At 36.7% G+C, this 21,478-nt stretch overlaps 2 protein-coding genes across 3 annotated transcripts in view; both read right to left on the bottom strand.

The window, feature by feature from the left end:
- Positions 1–21,478, bottom strand: part of LOC149536571 (vacuolar protein sorting-associated protein 26B) — a 196,201-nt gene that overhangs the window by 113,693 nt on the left and 61,030 nt on the right. The window lies entirely within an intron of this gene.
- Positions 8,673–11,153, bottom strand: LOC149536572 (uncharacterized). Of its 2 annotated transcripts, XM_089804594.1 has the most exons (4): positions 10,720–11,153; positions 10,173–10,570; positions 9,852–10,075; positions 9,607–9,742 (listed from the first exon to the last, which is right to left on the bottom strand). In XM_089804594.1, the coding sequence occupies exons 1-3, from the start codon at positions 10,802–10,804 to the stop codon at positions 9,932–9,934; spliced, it is 627 nt and encodes a 208-aa protein (XP_089660720.1). In that variant the 5' UTR covers positions 10,805–11,153; the 3' UTR covers positions 9,607–9,742; positions 9,852–9,931. The 2 variants fall into 2 exon arrangements, with proteins under 2 accessions (XP_089660721.1, XP_089660720.1); XM_089804595.1 differs by lacking the exons at positions 10,173–10,570; positions 10,720–11,153 and adding an exon at positions 8,673–9,458 and having other exon boundaries at positions 9,555–9,742; positions 9,852–10,030.

Here is a 21,478-nt window from a genome sequence, read left to right on the forward strand (position 1 = left end):
TATATCAGCGAAAAATGCTTCTCTCATCACTATTTTTGTCACTACTAGATGTTGCTACTACACACCCATAGCCCTCTCTATTGCTTCTGCCATTCGCTCAACAGCGCTATGCGATAATCCATCATTCTGTGCCGATTGACACTCCACCTGTGCCTGTCAAGGGTCTTCCTCCGGAACAACTTCTCGCGTAGGTGTATGCATGTATGTCACTCGAGGCGCTAGGGTACAGTGGAACCGTGTACTCAGGTACGTGCTCAACTTCTTGGTTTTGCTCTCTCTATCTGGTTCAGGCAATGCTAATAATGTTGTATCACCATAACCACTGCATTTGAACCCACTACATCCAAATGGACGCCAGATGCCCTCAAACCCTCGCCTAGCGGTATCTCCATTACTCCTGCCTCAATGTCCATCTCTGCATCAGGTACAAGTACCTCAGCCCCAACCTCTAGTAAAACCTCACGAGCAAGCTCCATCGTTACTTCCGGAACAGCTACCTCTATTAGTGGCAGACGTACCCTTGCTAATGCCTTGGGAACAACTTGTATCTCCACGGTGGGCTGAATCGCAATTGAAGCCAGAGTCGTCACTACTGGCTACCTAAACTGACCAAACCCCGAGATGCCATGTATACCTACAAGAGCCAAGTGTGTCGTCACTGAAAGTGCAAGCCATGGAAATCTCAACAATGTAGCTGTAATTATTTTATTTTAATAATAAAATAAAAGGCCTGTTATTTATTTTTGAAGGCATGGAGAATTAAACTTCAGTTGAGTTGTGCTTTATAACTTTTTTTTAGAATTCTGTAAAAAATTCATGTCAGATAAGTGGACAAGATCATTTATGGCATTTTAAACTCAATCATCAAGGGTATTGTGAAATATTTAAATTTTTACCATACAGGGTAAAAAGAGACTTATCACATGTAGTACAGTAAGATATAACACAAAACAGATACTTTATTCATATACGCAATATGCACTCCAATGCTTACAAATGATTATGATGATTACAATGATCTCTCAATAGTCCCTTCTGGATGGTGTACATATATTTTCCCGAAGGGGTGACTCAACCATCTCACACCCTTCGGATATAATTCTACCTGTCGGCTACAATATAGAATTTACCGACAACAATTTTAGCCTTTGATCTGCCATGATATCTTAGTTCAGCAGAAAACAGTCAACAGTTGCTCAGAGTTCCACTGAAGCCGAATATATAGCAGCCTCCATGGGAGCCAAAGAGGTAGTATGGTGAAGGAAGCTATTAGTTGGATTATTTGGAAAGTCACTGAACCCTACAATTATGCACTGTGACAATCAAAGTTGTATAAAGCTATCAGTAAATCCAGTCTTCCACAACCAATCAAAGCACGAGATTCCCTATCACTATGTTAGTGATATGATGGAAAGAAACATCAAGTTGGAATACATTAGCACTGATGAGCAGACTGCCAATATATTTACTAAACTTCTCTCTAAACCAAAAGTGGAACATTTTCGAGGGAAACTTGGGATAATTAAAATGTGATTGTAACTCTTGAGAATGAATCTTATCAAAGGTGACGATCTTATCAATAGCTTGACCTGTTATCATGATCACCGAGCACCGAAAGTCATGATAACGAACATATCATGATCAGACTTCATTAAGTTGTTGTCCCAAAGTGTCAGATGACATTGTGATTTCTCGTTATCTGATAGATTACATTAAGTTGCTGTCCTGGAGTGCCGGAAATCAGCTAACATATTCTCTTGATAGACATCAAAATCTGATGTCAGTGCACATATCAAGTGAATATCACTATGGTGAGGAAACATTGATGATTCAATCCTCCCTCGTTAAGAAGGAGTGTTAAAGTTGTAGCTTCAGTCGAATTGAAGCATATGGTAAATCAGAATAATAAATATATTCATACGCTCTGCACACACACACACACACACACAAAACATGAGACATGATTTACCAAACTGAATATGATATGTTTGCCTCATAATTATCAGGTTCCTCTTATATAATTAACATGGCAGTATAAACCACCGATATCATATTATGTAACATGCTTTGGAATACTCCCGATCAGATAATTGTGGCTGAGCATTTTATTATGGTTGACTAATTAAAGACCACGAAGGGACATGACCCTACATGGTACTTGTACCACGTAGAGTCGTGTCCATACATGGACATGACTCTTTGTCTCATATAAGTATTACTATTACTGCTGCTAGTGAACATCATGAATCACAACATCATGATTAGCATCTACAGCAGCAGGATAGACAATACCAATCTGCAGTCAAATCCAGCTATTCACCATTGAAGTATTTCACAGTCGGTCTGAAGATAATCATTATAGATTGTTCTCTGTTCTAAGTGCTTGCATAGTTCATTACAGTCGCAGGGGATAGCAGGTTGATAAATTGAATTAGATACATATCAGAACTACTGACAAGTACATCACAATACTTACACTGTTACTCTATCGGAGATCTGATAATCCTTTACATCATATGTGTTTAAATTCTGACCTGTGTTATCAGGTTATAGCCTAGATGCCCTTGAACCCTTCCTTACTCGTACAGATACTGATCCAGGTACTCTCTTCTACAACTTTGGATACCCAGTATTAAAAACATAATGAAAAACAGCGCATGTCCAATTAGAACATTTATAATATAAGAAGTTAAAAATATCAAAATCTTAAAATTATAAGAAAAAAGGAAATGAAACTACCACTAGTCCTACTCTATTTAATTTGAAGTATGTTACCAGGCACACCCATGTGACTAACCATATCTAAACCCTGATTGGCATGTAAGTTTCTCCCCTTTTTTCATAACAAATGAGGCCTTCTATTTTCATTATCAGTATTGACGTTTTTATATATAGCCAAACCAAGCCAGACTGAACCCCGGGAAAAAAATTATTCAGCCTTAAACCTAAACCCCAAAACAACAAAAACGATTTAAACATGACACATCATTAGAAGAGTGTTTGCCTCTGATTGTCTATAGCTTGTAAGGACTTCATTTAACAATCTTATTATCTATTTCTGAATTTGATTGTTGATGACAGCCACCAAACTAGTGCAGGACTCACAGATGTTAACAATTACCAACCATATGATCTTTATAACCATTCCCCTGTTGTAAAAATTGTTAAGCTGATGTTGTAGTTGGGCATTACTACTCTTCCCAGTTCGCTCCATTTTCTATTTAATTTAATATTTTCACTATAATTCTATTAATTGAACTCAACAAACCAGCAGCCAATTGTTATTCACACCTTCTCTACCGTCGGCAGATTACTAATCAACAAGTAGTCATGGTCAATACAAGTAGCAAAGAATCCTTCACAGCAGATTTCTCCTCTATAAACTTGGTCAACAGTGAACACAATTAAAAGCCATCAAAATGGACACTCAACACCCAGCATCGATGCTATGAATGCACCTGTTCACCTAATACATAGTTTGATGAAACTCAGAATAATCATTACAACATGCCTTTAAAAGGTTGTTATTTACGCGGCGACCCGTCCCCAAGATGTGGGGACCCCATGTCCACAACCAGCTGCTCAATTACTGCCGGAATGCAAGGGCACCAAGGGGTCGCCTACACCTTTCAGGGACGCCTAGGTGTCCCCTCTGCATCTCGGGGTCTTCAAAAATCTCCTATCCCAAAACATTAAAAATGTGTATTTGTTTAAATTTATTTATTTATGCAAGCAAATCAAATATACACATATTTTTTGCTGATAAATGATCATGTTTAGATAACTTGTAACCCTTAGTTATTTCAACAATAGGCTGATTGAAGGACATTTTGGACTTGTTTTTCTATCATGTTACTCATTGTAATCATCTTTATGATATTTTTAATTTTGTCACAATGTAAAACAGAGACTTCTGTTGGCAAGTTAATCATATATGTCAACATTGTAGACTTCTATTGTATTAAAAGGCCCTATAATGTAAATGTTAGCAGGATCTCTGATAGAGAGACTGATCTGAATAACAGTTTATTGAATCAGTTATTGCCTGAGATGCAATCATACAAATTAATTTAACTTTGCTTATAAACAACTTCTGATTAAATATCAGTACGATGTTTGAATACTTGACTGAAGGTTGATATGATAATTTATTTGTCACTGCTGCTTATACTGAATACTGTCGTTGTGATTGGTATTGTTCAAACAGAAATGATCGGTTATATATATGGGTTTGAAGAGTCATGCTCACGTAGAGACATGACTCTATGTGACTATTGCCACGTAGGGTCATATCCCTACGTGACATAACCTTAACTAATATTAATCCCTTCTTTATATAAGTGCATCGGCTTCTATGACGCACCCGATACTCTTAAGGAAGGTGCCTGATAACATTATCAATGTTATTATGAAATATCAGATATATTAACAGGGATCGATCTGAGTATATTTACTGCTGCAGATGTGTGTGTGTGTGTGTGTGTGCAATCATGTAATGCATATATACACTCATATTCTCTTAATATGGGCACTAGCATCGACCTCATTGCTGATTATCAAGAGAATAGGTTATCTGATTTCTGGCAATCCGAGACAGCAAGTTCATGTAGTCTATCAGATAACAAGAAATAAAAATGTCATGATCACTATCATGACAAGTATCATGATTTCCGGCACTCTGGGACAACAAATTAATGTAGTCTATCATGATACATTCGTTATCATGACTTCCAGCACTCCGGGACAACAACTTAATCAGTTTGTCATGATACCAGATCAAGCTATTGTTAAGGTCGTCGCTTTACAACAGCCACCTCCCAAATATACATCAATGAAAGGTCTTCACCTTTCATGACATATTTCACATATGAAAGACAGTAACTCTTTAACACAAAAGTTAAAGAATATATATATATATATATATATATATATATATATATATATATATATATATATATATATATATATATATATATATTACAATATAACTAAGATTCAGCCTCAGGAGTTACAATCACATTTGAATCATCCCAAGTTTACCTCTGAAATGCTCCAATTTAGGCTTAGAGAGAGGTTTAGTGAATATATCGGCAGTTTGTTCATTAGTGCTGATGTATTCTAACTTGAGAACATCTTTGTCCATCATATCTCTGATGTAATGATAAGGAATTTCAATATGCTTTGACCAATTGTGGAAAACTGGATATACCAACAACTTAATTTAGCTCTAATTGTCACAATGTCTAACTATAGGTTTTAAAGGCTTCCCAAATAATCCATCTAGCAACTTCCTTGACCATGTTGCTTCTCTGACTCCCATGGAGGCAGCTATTTATTCTGCTCGAGTGGAACTTAGGGCAACTGCTAACTGCTTTCTGCTAAACCAAGATATCATCGCTAAACCAAGATTAAAACATCCTGTAGTGCTTTTACGTCAATGGAGCTGTCAGCCCAATCAGAATCTGAGTACCCATGAAGTTGAATCTAAACTCGATCATATTTAAGACCAAGTCCAATCGTACCGCACCATGAGGTGGATCTTCTTAGGCTTGCACATGAATTGACTTAATGTATTAGTTGTGTAACAAATATCAAGACGAGTATTCACCAAGTACATTAGTGATCCGATTATTTGTCTGTAGTATGTAGGATCAGTAGGTTCAAATTCAATTTCGTCATTTTTTAGCTTGTGATGATTTGTTTCCATCAGTGTGGTCAAAGGCTTGTAGTCCATCATTCCAAATTTGGTCAAGATGTCAAGTGTATTTTCCTTGGTTTAAGAATATGTAGTTCTCCTTTTTCCATACTTCTAGACCCAAGAACTAGAGTAGAAGTCCAAGATCTTTCATGTCAAATTCAGCTGCCAAATCCTGTTTGCATTTTACTATAAGATGGTCTTCACCTGTTATTAGTAAGTCATCAAAAAAAAAACAAGAATAATCATATCACCATTTGATATTTTGAAATATATATTAGGATCAGCTTCATTTTTGGAGTACCCTAATTTAGTGAGATAATTGTATATCCTTTCGTACCATACCTCGAGGGCTTGTTTAAGGCCATATAGATCCTTCTTCAATTTGCTCACATAGGATTTTTTTTCATGAGTGACAAATCCTTTTGGTTGTTCTATATATACTTCTTCTTCGATAACACCATTTAGAAAAGTGGTCTTAACGTCCATTTGATGTATTCTCCATTCTTTAGATGCTATAATGGCTATAATGGTTCTGAAAGAGGTGTATCGAGCAACCGGAGCAAATGTCTCTTCATAATCAATTCCAGCCTTCTGAGAAAATCCCCAAGCTACGAATTTGGCTTTGTATTTTTCAATACTACCATATCGAGCATGTTTGATTTTGAATAACCATTTGGATGAGACAACGGATTTGTCCTTAGGTCTATGTACGAAATTCCAGTCATCATTTTTAAATATAGATTAATATTCTTTAATCATTGCATCTTTCCAAGGTTGACATTATAATGCTTCTTCAACATTGAAGGTTCAAATTTTATTAGTTCGGATACTAGAGTAACATACCATGAATGACTTCTAGTTTTCTTGCTTTCTCTAAATATCTCATCAGGTTCTATATTGTTTTCTTCAATCATCTTTCTTGACCACAATGGCCTTTTCATAGGATTTTCAACATTTTTTGCATTTGGAGATAGGAGTTCATGGTCTTCTGGACCATTCTGCCTCTAATTCTCAACTATGGGAATCTCATCTATTTCAGTAATTGATTCCTCATTTGATTCTTCAATGTGTTTAAAGAGGTTATAAGCAATATCCTCTTCAAATTTTACATCTCTGCTAATTTCAATAGTTCTTTGTCTTGGAATGTAAACCCTATAACCTTTGGAGGATTCACTATATCCTTTAAATATACCTTCCTTCCCATAGGGTTCAAGTTTGGTTCTCTTTTCTTTTGGAGTATGAATATATATAGGACATCCCAAGATTCTTAGGTGACTTAAATCTCCTTTGTTTCCTGTAAAAGCTTCTTCAGGGATTATGTTCTCTAAGGTTAAATGAGGACATCTATTTTGAATGTATATTGCGGTATTAGAGGCTTCAGTCCAGAATGAGATGTGGAGGTTTTGTTCATGCATCATGCTTTAGCGGATTCGATGATAGCTTTGTTTTTCCTTTATGCGACTCTATTCTGTTGAGGATTATAAGGTACTATAAACTCCTCTTAATCCCAACAAAGGTGCAAAATTCTTTAAAGTTCTCAGAGATATAATCGCCCTGATTGTCAAATCTTAATGTTTTGATTTTCTTCCCAGTTTTATTTTCGATTAATGCTTAAACTCTTTGAATTTGGATAACAGTTCATTTGATTCCTTAAGTTTTAGGAAGCAAATCCAAGTTTTCCTAGAGAAATCGTCTATAAAAATTACATAATACAAGAACCCACTTAGTGAAGGGACTGACGTAGAACCACACAGGTCAATGTGAATAAGTTCAAGTACAGTTTTAGATTTATGTTCACTTTTGGAAAAGATCCTTTGGTATTTTTTCCTAGGGCACATCCCTTGCATGTTCCAATATGATTAGATTTTAGACTAGGTAGACCTATTATACTCTTTTCTACAGATGGCAGAGCACAAAAATGAAGATGGCCAAGTCTTCTATGGCACATTTCATTTGAATTTGAAACTTCATGGTTTAATGCTAGGTTTTGAGGGTTACAAAGTTTGTTAAATCTTCCATCTCTGAAACCAATGGTGATTGTGTTCTTAATATTGGAGTTATTGGGCCAGGATAGAACTTTATCTTCTTGAAATGTGATACGATACCCTTGATTTGCTAGGCCTGAAACTGGAACTAAATTTCTTTTGATGCCAAGTACAAATAATACATTTTTTAGTTGAAGAGTGACTCTGGTTCTCAATTGTATTGAACATTGTAATGTCCCCTTTTTAGCATTCATAGCATGATGTTGTCGTTAGCCTATTTTCCCACGGTCCCGTAGGCTAACCAGGACATTAAAGGGACTTAGAGGCCATTTGGCCTAAATAGTTTCAGTTGCAGGTCTTTCTGAGGGGTTTTGAGGCAACTTTGGGCATACTTACTATTTATAGTAAGTCATCTTGGATATGGTCGGACATCCAGTGGCAGCGGTATGTCGATGGTAATTGTTTAAAATCGGCAAGAAGACTTGTTTATATTTGATAAGATTTGTTATGCATTGATAAAGCTATTTTATAAAGTTAAATTTAAATATTTAACTTTATTAATGCATAGACTATAGTTTGTGGAAAATATTTAAATTAAAAGAGTCCCTTTTATTTTATAACACATTAGAGACATAAGTTACATAAAAGGGAGTGATGTTTTATCCCACATTGAGAAAACAAAGGATGGAGCCCTTGTGAGAACACTATAAAAGAAATGGAAGAGCTTCTTTTAGGCATGCTTGGAAATATCAAAGAAATTGGAAAATTTTCTGGAGATTATGTCTCGATAGTTTGGACTGCATAGTTGGAAAACTCGCAAAATGCAAAAACTCGCCAAGCCCCCCAAAAGTTTAATCAGGAAAAACTCGGCAATTTAAAAAAAAAACTCGGGAACCTAAAAAACCACTGAAATTTAATTAAAAATACATTTATTTTGCAAAATTCAATGAGAAGATGTATCTAATAAGTTAATTAAAGACAATACAAAAGAAAGAAACGAAGTTTAGATATATATAAATGTATAATGCGTACAAAATTGCATTCTCATGCAGAATGCTCATCGTAGGAAGCAAAATAGTAAATTACTAAATAGTTTCAATCTGTCAAACTAGAAGTAAATACTAAAAGTCTAAATACATCAATACAATTTGACAATGTCAATCACATCTTCCTCTTTCCGCTTGCACTAGCAGGAAAGCGAGGGGGTCTAGTCCTAGAAGAAGTGCCCCGCACTGGGATAGGGCGTGAGCTGCATGACTGTGAACTCTGTGGCTGTGCCCCCTCGCTCGACGTCCCTACTGACTGGCTCGGCGTGCTAGAAGAGGATGCATCTCCTCCTAATGGTAATGCCTGATCCTCGCCTGAATCATCATCATCCTCGTCCTCATCCTAAATGTCATCCATAGTGAACTGAAAATCAGTGTTAGCCTCCCCCTCCATGCCCTGCCTCTCCAAATCAGCGATCTCATCTGGTGTAAACAATGGACTTGGCTCCTGTGCTGTCCAATCAGGATAAGGATCTATCTCATCTAGATCAAGCGGACCAGGTAGTTCTAAGAGCTGTGCCTTTTTTATGCGCAACTTAAGATTATAGTGCACATAAACAAGGTCATTAAGTCGTTTTTGAGTCAATCTGTTTCTTTTCTTTGTATGGATGGACACAAATAAGCTCCAATTGCACTCACAATGGGATGAGCTACAAGGTTGGGATAGGACTCTGAGAGCAAATTTCCTTAAATTGGGGGTATTGCCACCCCAACTTGCCCACCAAGCATCTGCAAAACAAAATTAAAAAAGTTATAAAGCAATAAAAAAAAAAATCAGAAGCACAACTTATCAATTAGCAAAAATTTTAAAGTTTGACGCTTTACCTGGTGCTTGAGTAGATCTTGCTCTCCTTGCTAGCATAGAAGAGAACAAAGGACCCCTTGATTCCACATAGATTTGTTGTTCGGTCACAATAAGGTCTCTCTCCTCTTCACTTGATATCATTCTCTCAATGCATTTAGAGAGACCTTCCATGACCTCTCCATTAGGATCTGAGTAGGAATCATCAGCCCTAAAACAAATAGAAAATGATATCAAGTCTTACTACACAAACTTAAAAAGTAAGTAAAATAAAGACTTATTAAAATCCCAACTTCAAGGACAATCAATTATCATAGTACCTGAATTTGGGATTGAGGAAGTAGCCTGCTGCATGAATAGGTTGGTGGAGCATATTGTTCCACCTCCTATCAATTATTTCTCAAATGCGGTCAAATCTGAGACTGTCCCCGTGATAGTAACTTCTAACAGCCTCTTTCGCCCTAGCCATGGCCTCATAAAGACATCCCATTGGGGATTGCTGCCCATCACATGTGCGCAAGACTAGAACCAGGGGCAGAGACATCTACATTTGAAATTTGAAAAATACAAATTAGTTAATAACATAGTAAGTTATGAATTGATAATAAAACTTGAATAAACTAAAAATATAATGAAGTTACCTCCACAATCTCCTTAGCCTTTGCAAAAAAGCTATCATCAAAGACTATTCGTGCCACAGCCTCTCCTTCGGGCTTCTTTGAGTAAGGTGAAGCAACCCAATCAGCACACACAAACATTTGCTTCAAAGCCAATATGTGGTCAAGAATACTTTGCAACGTCAAGAAGACCGTTGCAAACCTTGTCATAGCAGGTCTCATCAAATCTTTGCCTTTAGTGGCTTTTCTCATCAAACTGAGAACCCATGGGTGATTATAGATATATTTCGTGACTCGCCTAGCATCTTCCACAACTGGACTCACCCAATCAAGTTTTCCTATGTCCTCCAAAAGAAGGTCAAGGACATGTGTTGCACAAGGTGACCAAAAAAGTGTGGGATGCCTCTCTTGGAGGATTCTACCTAAAAGATTAGCAAAAAATCAATAATCAGTAACAAACTTTCCATATTTAGTATTTACAAATTACATCAAATCTAAATTGAATAATACCATTATCCATAGCATTACATTCATGATTCATATTGATTCAAATATAAAAAATTAAATCTACCTGCTGCCACATATGCTGCTGCATTATCTGTGATTATTTGCACCGCATTCTCTATTCCCACCTCCATGACAACATTCTCCAACATTAAAGCCAATGTGGCTGCATTTTTCACTTTGTTGGAGGCATCGCCAGATTTTCAAAACACCACATCATCTTTGCAAGCAATCAAGAAGTTAATAATGGTTCTACTTCTTCCATCTGTCCACCCATCAGATAAAATGGTGCAGCCATACTTCTTCCACTCTTTCTTTTGGTCTTCTATCAACAATGTTGCCCTACCAACCGCTTTGTCAAGCAACCTACAAAATTTAGGTGTAATATTAAATAAAGTGTAAGTGTTAGTAAAAAATTAGGAAATAAGTTATAACAATTAAGATTTAAAATATAACAATGAACTAAAGTGAATCACAATTATTTACAATTACTAAATAGTAAAATACTAACCCTCCACTCATATCCTTGCGATTAGGCGGCTTGTACCCTTTGCCTGATATTGTCATTGCATTCACCATATTGACCCAATAGGGACTATCAGCGGCATTCATTGAGATATTGTTGAAAAACCAAAAATCAGCTGCTGCAATATCAGTTTGCTCATGCACCTCCTTAAACCATGCAGTGCCCTCTAATGATAGTTGTGCTCCAGGTGTGTTCCTGGGCACAAAATAACCACCTATCCCTGATGGGGATCCGGATGGTGATGATGAAGAAGTAGGAGATGTAGAAAAAGTGGAACCGGTAAATGAGAAATTTTGTTTGCGGATCCGTGGGCCACGAAGAGATCCTGGTATGTTCTCAAGTGCTTCTTCTTCCTCTTGCATATCAAAAGGAGCTCCTTCTAATTCAGCTATGGCTGCCCTCATAGCTAATTTTGCCCTCTCCCTATTCAATTTTTTCTCTTCAATAGCTGCAAGTAGGGCATGGATGAATCTTTTTTCTTCATCAGTTACCTTGAGATAAGGATTTGAGTCATGTTTCTTTATGCCTGCAAGGTGTTATTTGAGGCGGTTTATGCCTCCAGAAATAATTCTCTCACAGGGAATGCATATCACCTTCCTAATATCATTTGGATTTGGAGCTTCATAGGCATACCGCCATGCCTTATCTCTTGCATTTTTAGGCCGAGTGCCTATATATCCAGATGGGCATGGTGTTTGTGGCCACTCTTCTTGCGGGTTTGTCATTTTTTTAATGGTTGACCGCTGCCCTGCACAAATATATAGAAAAATGAATAAACAAAGTTAGAACTTAGAAGCTAGGGTTTCAAATGATTCAAAGTTTCAAACTTCAAACTTCAACCATATCCTTAGCAAACAACAAACTTCAACCATATCCTTAGAAGCTAGGGTTTCAAATCAAAATGATTTTAAATAATTTGAAAACATTTACAAACAAGTTAACAACAACAAAAACAAAAGAACATTTGTTATAAAATTATAAAAAGTTTTCAAACTATGATAAGATTAACATACCTGGAAAGAAATTTGTCTTCTAAAATCGGTTAGAATCCTCTACAATCTACTCAAATCCGCCTAAAATCACTTGCAATCAGCCAAGAATGCCTCCAAACCTTCTTCTCTTCACTCCTCAAGGCTCTAAACAATCCAAATACAAGAAAAAATGAGAAAAAAACACATTCACTGCTGCTTTAATCTGTCACAGGCCGCAGGCGAAAATCTCACCAGTAAATCGCGAGTTTTTCGCGATTACTCGGTGAGTTTTTACCAATCTGCCGAGTTTTTGAATCGGCGAGTTAACTGGTGAAAAACTCGCCGAGCTAGGAAACTCGGCGAGTTTTCCAACTACGATTTGGAGGACGAAATCCCGTCAAATTGAAAATCTTGACGCCATTGAAAGATATGATCTTGAGATTCAACATATTAGCAATCCGAAAAAGCAGATACGAAAAAGCAGTCCGAATAAGCGGAACCGAAAAAGCAAGTTGAAAAAACGAGTACGAAAAAGCAGTCCGAAAAAGTGGAACCGAAAAAGCAGGCCGAAAAAGCACTTCGAAAAAAGCAAAACAGAAGGGACAGCATTGAAGGAAATTATTACAGCCATCTACAACCAAGTTCTTTTGTTAGTATTGCTTTTTAGGGTGTTATAAGCTTTCAACTGTAAGTGTGCATTATACCAGCATTATCATTTTGTAATCCATGTAAATGCCAAAGTCTTGGCCATATTTCATGAGCATTGTATTTTTCATTGCAATTAAGAAGATAATAGTTGCTGGTGTCATTTAAACAATTTAATATCATTATTTATCAGCTAGTTAGTTTGCAAACCAACTGTTTGTAAAAATGCCAGTTGGCTGTAGGTGTTCATTTCTCATACTTAGATCATATATATGCACTGAATATTGACAAAATTAGTAGCACCCTCATGTTAGGTCATTGTGTAGTCCATTGTAGTCTTCTAGCACAAGATTCTCATTGATGCAAATTGAAGAAAAAGTCATTTGAAGCTCGCTGAAATACTATATCAGTCATACGTCCCTTGCATGTGAATTGTTTGATGAAATTCCTTGAGCTTTCATCAGCATTTTTTGAGGGCAGATTTGAGGAGGGTTATTACAAACATGTTCCGATTCCTTTTAGTGAATAGGTAGAGTTATCCCCTATTGTTACTTCTTCAGTAGAGTGGCCTTCAAAAGTTTCAAATTTGTCTTTGAATCCAATTACATGATGAGATGCTCCACTATCTATTATCCACGTATTTTTGTTGTTATTTAGTTCACTTGATAGGGCCAAAAGGAATGCTAAATTTTCAACCTTGACTTCTGCTAGGGTAGCTTGTATTTTCTTCCTTTCAGAGGAGAATTTGTGTGTGGCCAAATTTGTCACATTTGTAGCACTATACTACAGAAAAGTTTCTTTTCTTGTATGTTTGATTACCTTTCCTCTTTTATATTTAAATTGACCGTCTTTCCTTTATTATTTGTGTTAATTTGAAGGGCTTGAATTTCTTCCTCTTGATTTGGATCGGTTCCTCTTGTGATCAGTCTTGACTCCTCTTGTGGTCAAAATTTGGCAGTTCAGGTCTAGAGCTCATTCCACAAATAAAGGATTCCCAAGACATGGGTAACCCTTTAAGGGCTATTAGAGATAATTCTTTGTCATCTATCTGATTTCCGATGGTTGCAAGTTGGTCTTTTAATTCTGCAATTCTCAGGAAATAAGATGTAATGGTCTCTCCTTTGTTCATCTTGATGTATAGCAATCGTTGTTTTAAGGTGAGTGGTCTACTGGTATTATTGATTTCAAATGTGTTTTTAATAGTCATAAACATTTCACAGGCAGTTTTGATAATTGATATGGATGGAAGTACGTGATCTCTAACAGAATCTATGATGATCTTCATAGCTTTATTATTATAGCGTTTCGAAGTTGATCTATCTAGATCATTTTCACAGATTTTCTTATTTTCTTCCACATACCATTCTAATTCAAGTTCTTGTAGAATAATCATAATCCGAATTTTCCATGAAATCCAGTCTTATGTGATTCACCATGATTTTAATCTAAAATTTTAATGATAACTGAGTATATATGCTCTATCAACTAGGCTATGATACCATGTAAATGTTAGCAGGATCTATGATAGAGAGACTGATCTGAATAACAATAGATTGAATCTATTTTTGCCTAAGATACAATGGTACAAATTAATTGAAGTTTGCCTATAAAAAACTTCTGATTAAATATCAATATGATGTTTGAATACTTGACCAAAGGTTGATATGACAATTTATTTGTCACTGCTGATTATACTGAATACTGTCATTGTGATTGGTATTGTTCAAATGGCAGTGATAGGTTATATCTATGGGGTTCAAGAGTCCTGCCCATGTAGAGACATGACTCTGCGTGGCCATTGCCTCGTAGGGTCATGTCCCTACATGACATGACCTTAACTAATATTAATCCCTTCTTTATATAAGAGTATCAGCTTCTTTGACACACCCGATACTGTTAAGGAAGGTGCTCGATAACATTAGCAATGTTATTATGAAATATCAAATATATTAACAGTGATCAATCTGAAAAATTTTACTTCGGCAGAGAGAGATATATATATATATACACACATACATACATATAATGCATCTATACATATTTTATTATATATATATAATATGATCCACTAGATGTTTCAATATGACTAAAGCTCTAATTTCAACACTCCCTCTTAGCGAGGGAGAAGTGAATCATCAAAATACACTCATATTCTCTTGATATGTGCACTACCATCAACCTCATTGATGATTATTAGGAGATTAGGTTATCTAGTTTCCGGCACTCCGGGACAGCAAGTTCATGTAGTCTATTAAATAACAAGAAATAAAAATGTCATGATCACTATCATGACAAGTATCATGATTTCCAGCACTCTGGGACAACAACTTAATGAGTTTGTCATGATAACAGGCCAAGCTATTGTTGAGGTTGTCACCTTACAACAGCCACCTTCCAAATATACATCAATGAAAGATCGTCACCTTTCATGACATATTTCACATTTGAAAGATAGTAACTCTTTAACACAAAAATTAAAGAATACATATACATTTTACAATATAACTAAGATTCAGTCTCAAGAGTTACAATCACATTTGAATCATCCCCAGTTTACCTCTAAAATGCTCCAATTTAGGCTTAGAGAGAGTTTAGTGAATATATCAGCAGTTTGCTCATCAATGCTGATGTATTCTAGCTTGAGAACATCTCTATCCACCATATCTCTAACATAATGATAAGGAATTTCAATATGCTTTAACCAGTTCTGGAAAACTGGATTTATCAACAACTTAATGCAGCTTTGATTGTCACAATGCATTATTGTAGGTTTTAAAGGCTTCCCAAATTATCCAACTAGCAACTTCCTTAACCATACTGCTTCTCTAGCTCCCATGGAGGCTGCTATATATTCTGCTTCAGTGGAACTTAGGGCAATTGTTGACTGCTTTTTGCTAAACCAAGATATCATCATTGAACCAAGATTAAAACAACATCTTGTTGTACTTTTAAAGTCAATGGAGCAAAATTACTCTGAACAATGTAGACAACGCTCATCATTCATCTCAAAAGTCATAATTTTTATGCACCTTATCAGATATGACTAGCTTTACTCACTTAGAAGCTACTAAACTCCTTGCCAAAATAACCATATCATCTTTGCAAGTCCTGATATGTTGGGGGCCCATTATTTTATACTTAACTGCAAAGTTGTGTGGTTATGGATACAGTATTAGATACAATCATGACCATTTTTTAAGTACCCCAATATGGATATGGCTGGATACAATATTAATAAAAGATGCATACACATTTTAAATAATGTTCCAAGTTATTAGAGGATATTTTCATTATTCCAAAAGCAATATAGAAACATAAATGCTACATAAAGAATTAAAATTTAAGTTGGTAATTAAAATCTGCCAAAGTCAGTAACTTTCGGAGATGGAGCGTGAGCAGGAGAAGCAGAGATTTGAACGATGGGGGCAACGGTCTTCCTTTACTGGCAAAGGGCTGTCTAGGAGGTTTGCAGATAGGCGTTCAGGCTTCAAACACCATGAGGGTTGGTTATATGGAGATCAGATCAACAAAAGATGGCCAATGAATCAGTTTAGGCGGAATGGGGGGCAACAAGCAAATCCATTCTTTCATGAGCGTGGACATTTTAATCCCCCTCAAAGAAGGCAGAATGAAGGGAATAAGTGGAAATCGGGAAATGAAAGAAGTGGGCGAGACTAGCTCTACAGACAGTTCGATAAATTTGACTACTCCAAGATTGCACATAAGTTTTACAGGCCGAAGCAGCCAGTGGAAGCGTCGACGGGGCAGAAGGAAACAGAGAAGGATCCAACCCACAACACAGATGAAAACGTCACTTATGAGGTAATGTCTATCATTAATATTAATAGTGAAAACTGGCTTGAATCGGTAGGAGAATTAAAAGAGAAAGCCTTTTTCTTTAAATGGCTAGGATCATGGCCATCAGTTAGAATGATTCGGCTGGGATGCAAATCGTTATGGGGGGTAGAATGTAGATTGAAAACCCTAGTTAATGGTTTTAATATGGGAATAGCACCAAGTAAAGTAGATAAAGATGTCATTTTGAACGATGGTCCTTACCTATTGGAGGGAAAGGGTATCATTATAAAGGATTGGATGCCAAATTTTGATCCGAGTAAAGAAAAATTGCAGTCATTCCCTATCTAGGTCAATCTTCACAATTTACCGATGGAATATTGGGGAGAGGAGGTGTTAGCTCAAATTGGAAACACGATAGGTGATTATGTAAGGTCAGAGGTAGTTCTAAATAAAAAGGACTCATCTTCGCATCCAAGGCTCTTAATTCTCCTAAAGGAAGGAAATCCATGCCCACATTTCATTAACCTAAGCACGGAACATGGTGTTTGGAAGCAACAAATTGAAATATGGGAAGGGGAGGAAAATAGCACTCAAACAGAGGCTTTCTTGAATGACAGGAATCGAAAAGGGAAAGGTCTAGAAGCAGAAAGACTTCTAGAGGACTTAGAATTGAGAGAATGTTAGAAGCTTCAGGATCAACAAACTAGTCATCAGACACCCACAAATAATGAAGATGCGAACCAGGAATCAGCAAAACAAATGCTAACAAAGGAAAGGGGTAGGGAGAATCGGGAATAGGAGGGTGATATTGGGAACAAAGAGAACTCCACTCAATTGGTAAAAGAAACTCCGTGGGAACAAGGGATAGTCCAGAGGGAAAATGTAATGCAAGGATGCAACCAAGTAGAAGATAGAAATCAGCAAAGGAAGGTTAACACTCCTAGTCAGAGCAGGATGAGTGATTGGAATGAAGATCAAAATGTGCAAGATAAACAATTTCTAACAGGAGAAAAGGGAGTAATGAGTGAAACCCCCAGAAAAGGAGTCTTTAGAAAATGATGATATAGTTTTTAAAGACATTGAAGTCTCCCCAGGCAGAAATCTGAGTGAATCCTTTTAGGAAACCATGGACAGCTGTAGTGGAAAGGAAGGGGAGGTTTCACCCATAATGGAGGACCTTCTAAATGATCTTGGTTTATCAGAGAGGCCAAGCATCCAGGAAGATAGATCACTGGAACAAACTAGCTCCAAAAAGAAGCAACCTAATGTGGGAAGCCAGAGAAAAAGAGGGCGTAAACCGGTTAAAGTGAAGCTGGAAATGGCGGGCAAAGATGCTAATCAATCCAAAATTTTGAGATCGGGAAAAGCCTTAGCCTTTTCCCAGGAGCCATGAAAACATTATCATGGAATGTCAAGGGCTGCAATGCCCCTAACAAGATCCGATTGATCAAAAGGTGCCTTGATCAATCGAAACCGAGCCTAGTGTTTCTTCAAGAGACCAAGATAAAAGAAGAAGATTTTGCTAGCTTTAGAAACAAATTCAGAAGATGGGAATGCTTGATGACAGGTGCACAGGGTGCTTCAGGTGGATTGGCGATTCTATGGAAATCTGAAACCATTACAATTTCGGAGTCAATTTCATACACAAATTGGCAATGGGCAAAGGTTTATGTTAAACATCTTCATTTGTGGTGATAAATGTTTATGGTCCAAATGATAATGCTCAGAAGCGATTGTTATGGCAGTCTATAGCTGGTAAAGTGCAGGAGATTTGTAATGAGGTGGCAATATTAGGTGGGGACTTTAATGCTATTTTTAACTCGGAAGACAAGAAAGGAGGGAAAGGATGGCTTTCTGAAAGTCAAAAAGATTTCAGTAACTTTGTCAATGACAATGAACTAGTAAATATAAATTTCAAAAAAGAGGAGTTTACATGGACTAACCGAAGAAAAGGATTTGTGCATATAGCAAAAAAATTGGATAGGTTTCTAGTAGCAGGGAATTGGGCGGAGGCAAACTGGTCTTGTGATGCTGAAATTCTTCCATATCAAGGTTCAGATCACTATCCCATTTGTCTTCGAATTCAAGATGAAACAACGCCGAACAGATGCCCCTTTAAATTTGAGGTAATGTGGCTGAAAGCAAAAGGCTTCTCAGATATGAGTCTATGACTGCAGATTGGTGGAAGAATGCTCCCCTCAGAAAAGGTAACAAAGCTTTTATTTTCTTTAAAAAGTTGCAATTTCTAAAGGAGCAATTAAAAATCTGGAATAGAGAAAACTTTGGTAATATTTTTGATAAAAAAAAGGATCTTGAACAGAACTTAAAAATACTAAGTCTCAAAGTAATAGAAAATGGAATGTTTGAGGAAGATTTTAAAATGGAGAAAATGCTAAGGAAGGAATTGGATGACTGTCTAAATAAAGAAGAGATATATTGGAGGCAGAAATCAAGAGAAGTGTGGCTAAAAGAGGGCAATAGAAATATCAATTTCTTCCATAACTCGGTGAAAGTTAGAAGGGCAGCAAATAAAAATCTTTGAAATTCAAAATATGGAAGGAGATTTATAAGATAGACAGTGAGGAAATAAGTGCAGAAGCCATTAACTTTTTCTCACATAAAGGCCAGCAGGTAGTAAGGGACAGATCAGAGATTGAGGAGGTTTTGAACATCATTCCTGTAGTGATAACTGAAGCTCAAAACAAAGCTCTTATGGACCCAATCAGAGAATGTGAAGTTGTTCAAGCTTTAAAGGGTTTAGGAGGGGACAAAGCCCCAAGGCCTGATGGTTTCCCAGCAATGTTCTTTCAAAAATTGAGCACTATTTTTATGAAAGATTTATGGGAAGTAGTGGAGGAGTCTAGACAAGGGGGTTTCATTCTTAAAGATTTCAACAACACCTTTATAGCTCTTGTGCCAAAGAAGGAAACACAGCAAACCTTTGAGGATTTTAGACCTATTTCTTTATGCAACACAGTTTATAAGATCATCTCAAAGGTTATGGCAAATAGACTCAAGCAAGTGCTCGACTCTATCATATCTACAGAGCAGCGTGGGTTTCTACAAGGGAGATCAATATTTGAAGGGGTAGTTGTGGCACATGAGGCAATGCACACCATTCGTACTTCAAAAGCTCAAAATATGATGGTCAAATTAGACATTAAAAGAGCATATGATGAGGTAGACCGGAGCTTTTTGCTAGATGTGCTCAGCAGATTTGGTTTCAGCAAGGAATGGGTCCAGTGGGTAAAAAGTTGTATATACACTCCTCGTTTTTTAGTCTTGATAAATGGGAGCCCTCAAGGTTTTTTTGAACAAGAAAAGGGTATTAGACAAGGCGACCCTCTGTCACCTTTCCTCGTTATTATAATGGCAGAGGTGTTAGGAAGGCTGATACAAAAACAAAGGGAGCAAGGTTTATGGAAAGGGATAAAAATCACAGAAATAGTGGGATCCCTTACACATCTACAATTTGTGGATATACTTTTTTAGCAGGAGTAGCCAGTACAGAGGAAGCAAAGGCGATGAAAAAAACTTTAGAGCTATATGGTAAAATTTCGAGACAGTTTATAAACTGGAAAAAGTTAGAGATTTTTTCTTCAATACCCCTCAAAATGTAAAATATAGGATCAGTCAGATTTTGGACAAAAAGATGGGGCTAATGCCAAATAAATATTTAAGTATCGAGTATTTGGTTAGTTGCTCCTTCTTTGATTATATGAGAGTTATGGAAGGAAAGAAATAGGAGGATTTTTAGGGGTGAAAAAGAGAGTTTGAGGAGATGCTTAAACAGAATAATTAATGCAATAGAAGAAATAGCAAGTGTGTCGGCAACAAGGAAACAAGCTATGAAGATTCCATTTACAAAAGAAGACGGACTTATGCAGACTTTGTGGTTGGGAATTAGATTCAAATCACCTTCAGAAGCATTGGTCACCAGTAGCAAAAAGGTAAGGCAGGAGAAGATTGAATGGGAAGCACCAAAAGAAGGTTGGGTTAAAGTAAACTTTGATGGAGCGGCAATTGGCAACCCAGGCGTTTCAGGGATTGGGATTGTTTTCAAAGATAGCAAAGGGCACTTTCTTATGGTAGGAGCGAAAAAACTTCCTATTGGAACAAATAATATGGCAGAATGCCAAGCAGCTCTGATAGCAGTTAGATTAACTAGTAAGGAGGGATTTAAAAGGATTCATTTAGAAGGTGACTCTCTGATTACAGTGGAGGCAACTTCCAAATTGAGTGTTAATGCATGGCACCTACAACCAATTATTAATCTCATAAAGCAAGAATTAGCTAAATTTGAAGACTTCAAAATATCTCACATAAGAAGAGAGGGTAATAAAGAAGCGGACAAGCTATCTAAATGGGCACTAACGCTAGATGATGAAATTATAAGGATAGAAAAAGATAATCTTAAGGGAGTACTTTTTAATATATTAAAAACACAAGATTGTAAGGATGGTAACACAGACTAATTAATGAGGCAAGCAGATTGGCATGATTAAATATTGATCTTCAATCTTAGCACACGTGTGAAATCTTTTAAAGTGAGTGATCACAGATTTTTACTTAAGAGAAGTGTGAGGAGGATACACCAATGATGATATAGCGTCAGCAAAGCACGAATTCTTTGTGGTTAAAAAAAAAAAAAAAAAAGGCAAATTGAAGGTTTGTGTTTTGAACAAAAGGTAAGGTTTGTGATAGCCATGGAGCCTACATTTACCTTTAAAACTCAGCGACAACAGAAGGCACTATTTGGGCGAGTTGCAAACCAAAGGTTGAAGAAGATGGTTAAATGCCCCTCGGATGTAGTGGTGGAAGCTTTACAGGCAACATTGGGTCCGCTTTTTCAAGAGGCGGAGCACAGATGGAAAATCCAGGTTGAT

This window comes from Cupressus sempervirens, chromosome 10, assembly GCF_028749045.1.
Source record: "Cupressus sempervirens isolate cs-2001-9-10 chromosome 10, ASM2874904v1, whole genome shotgun sequence".
Lineage (NCBI taxonomy): Eukaryota > Viridiplantae > Streptophyta > Pinopsida > Cupressales > Cupressaceae > Cupressus > Cupressus sempervirens.

What these genes read in the sequence shown, in the direction of transcription:
- LOC149536572 (XM_089804595.1), bottom strand. Translation starts at nt 9,904, where the DNA reads ATGCTCCACCAACCTATTCATGCAGCAGGCTACTTCCTCAATCCCAAA. An exon ending in TTCCTCAATCCCAAATTCAG is followed by an intron (nt 9,743 to 9,851) that starts GTACTATGATAA and finishes TATTTGTTTTAG; the next exon opens with GGCTGATGATTCCTACTCAG. An exon ending in AAGATCTACTCAAGCACCAG is followed by an intron (nt 9,459 to 9,554) that starts GTAAAGCGTCAA and finishes TTTGTTTTGCAG; the next exon opens with ATGCTTGGTGGGCAAGTTGG.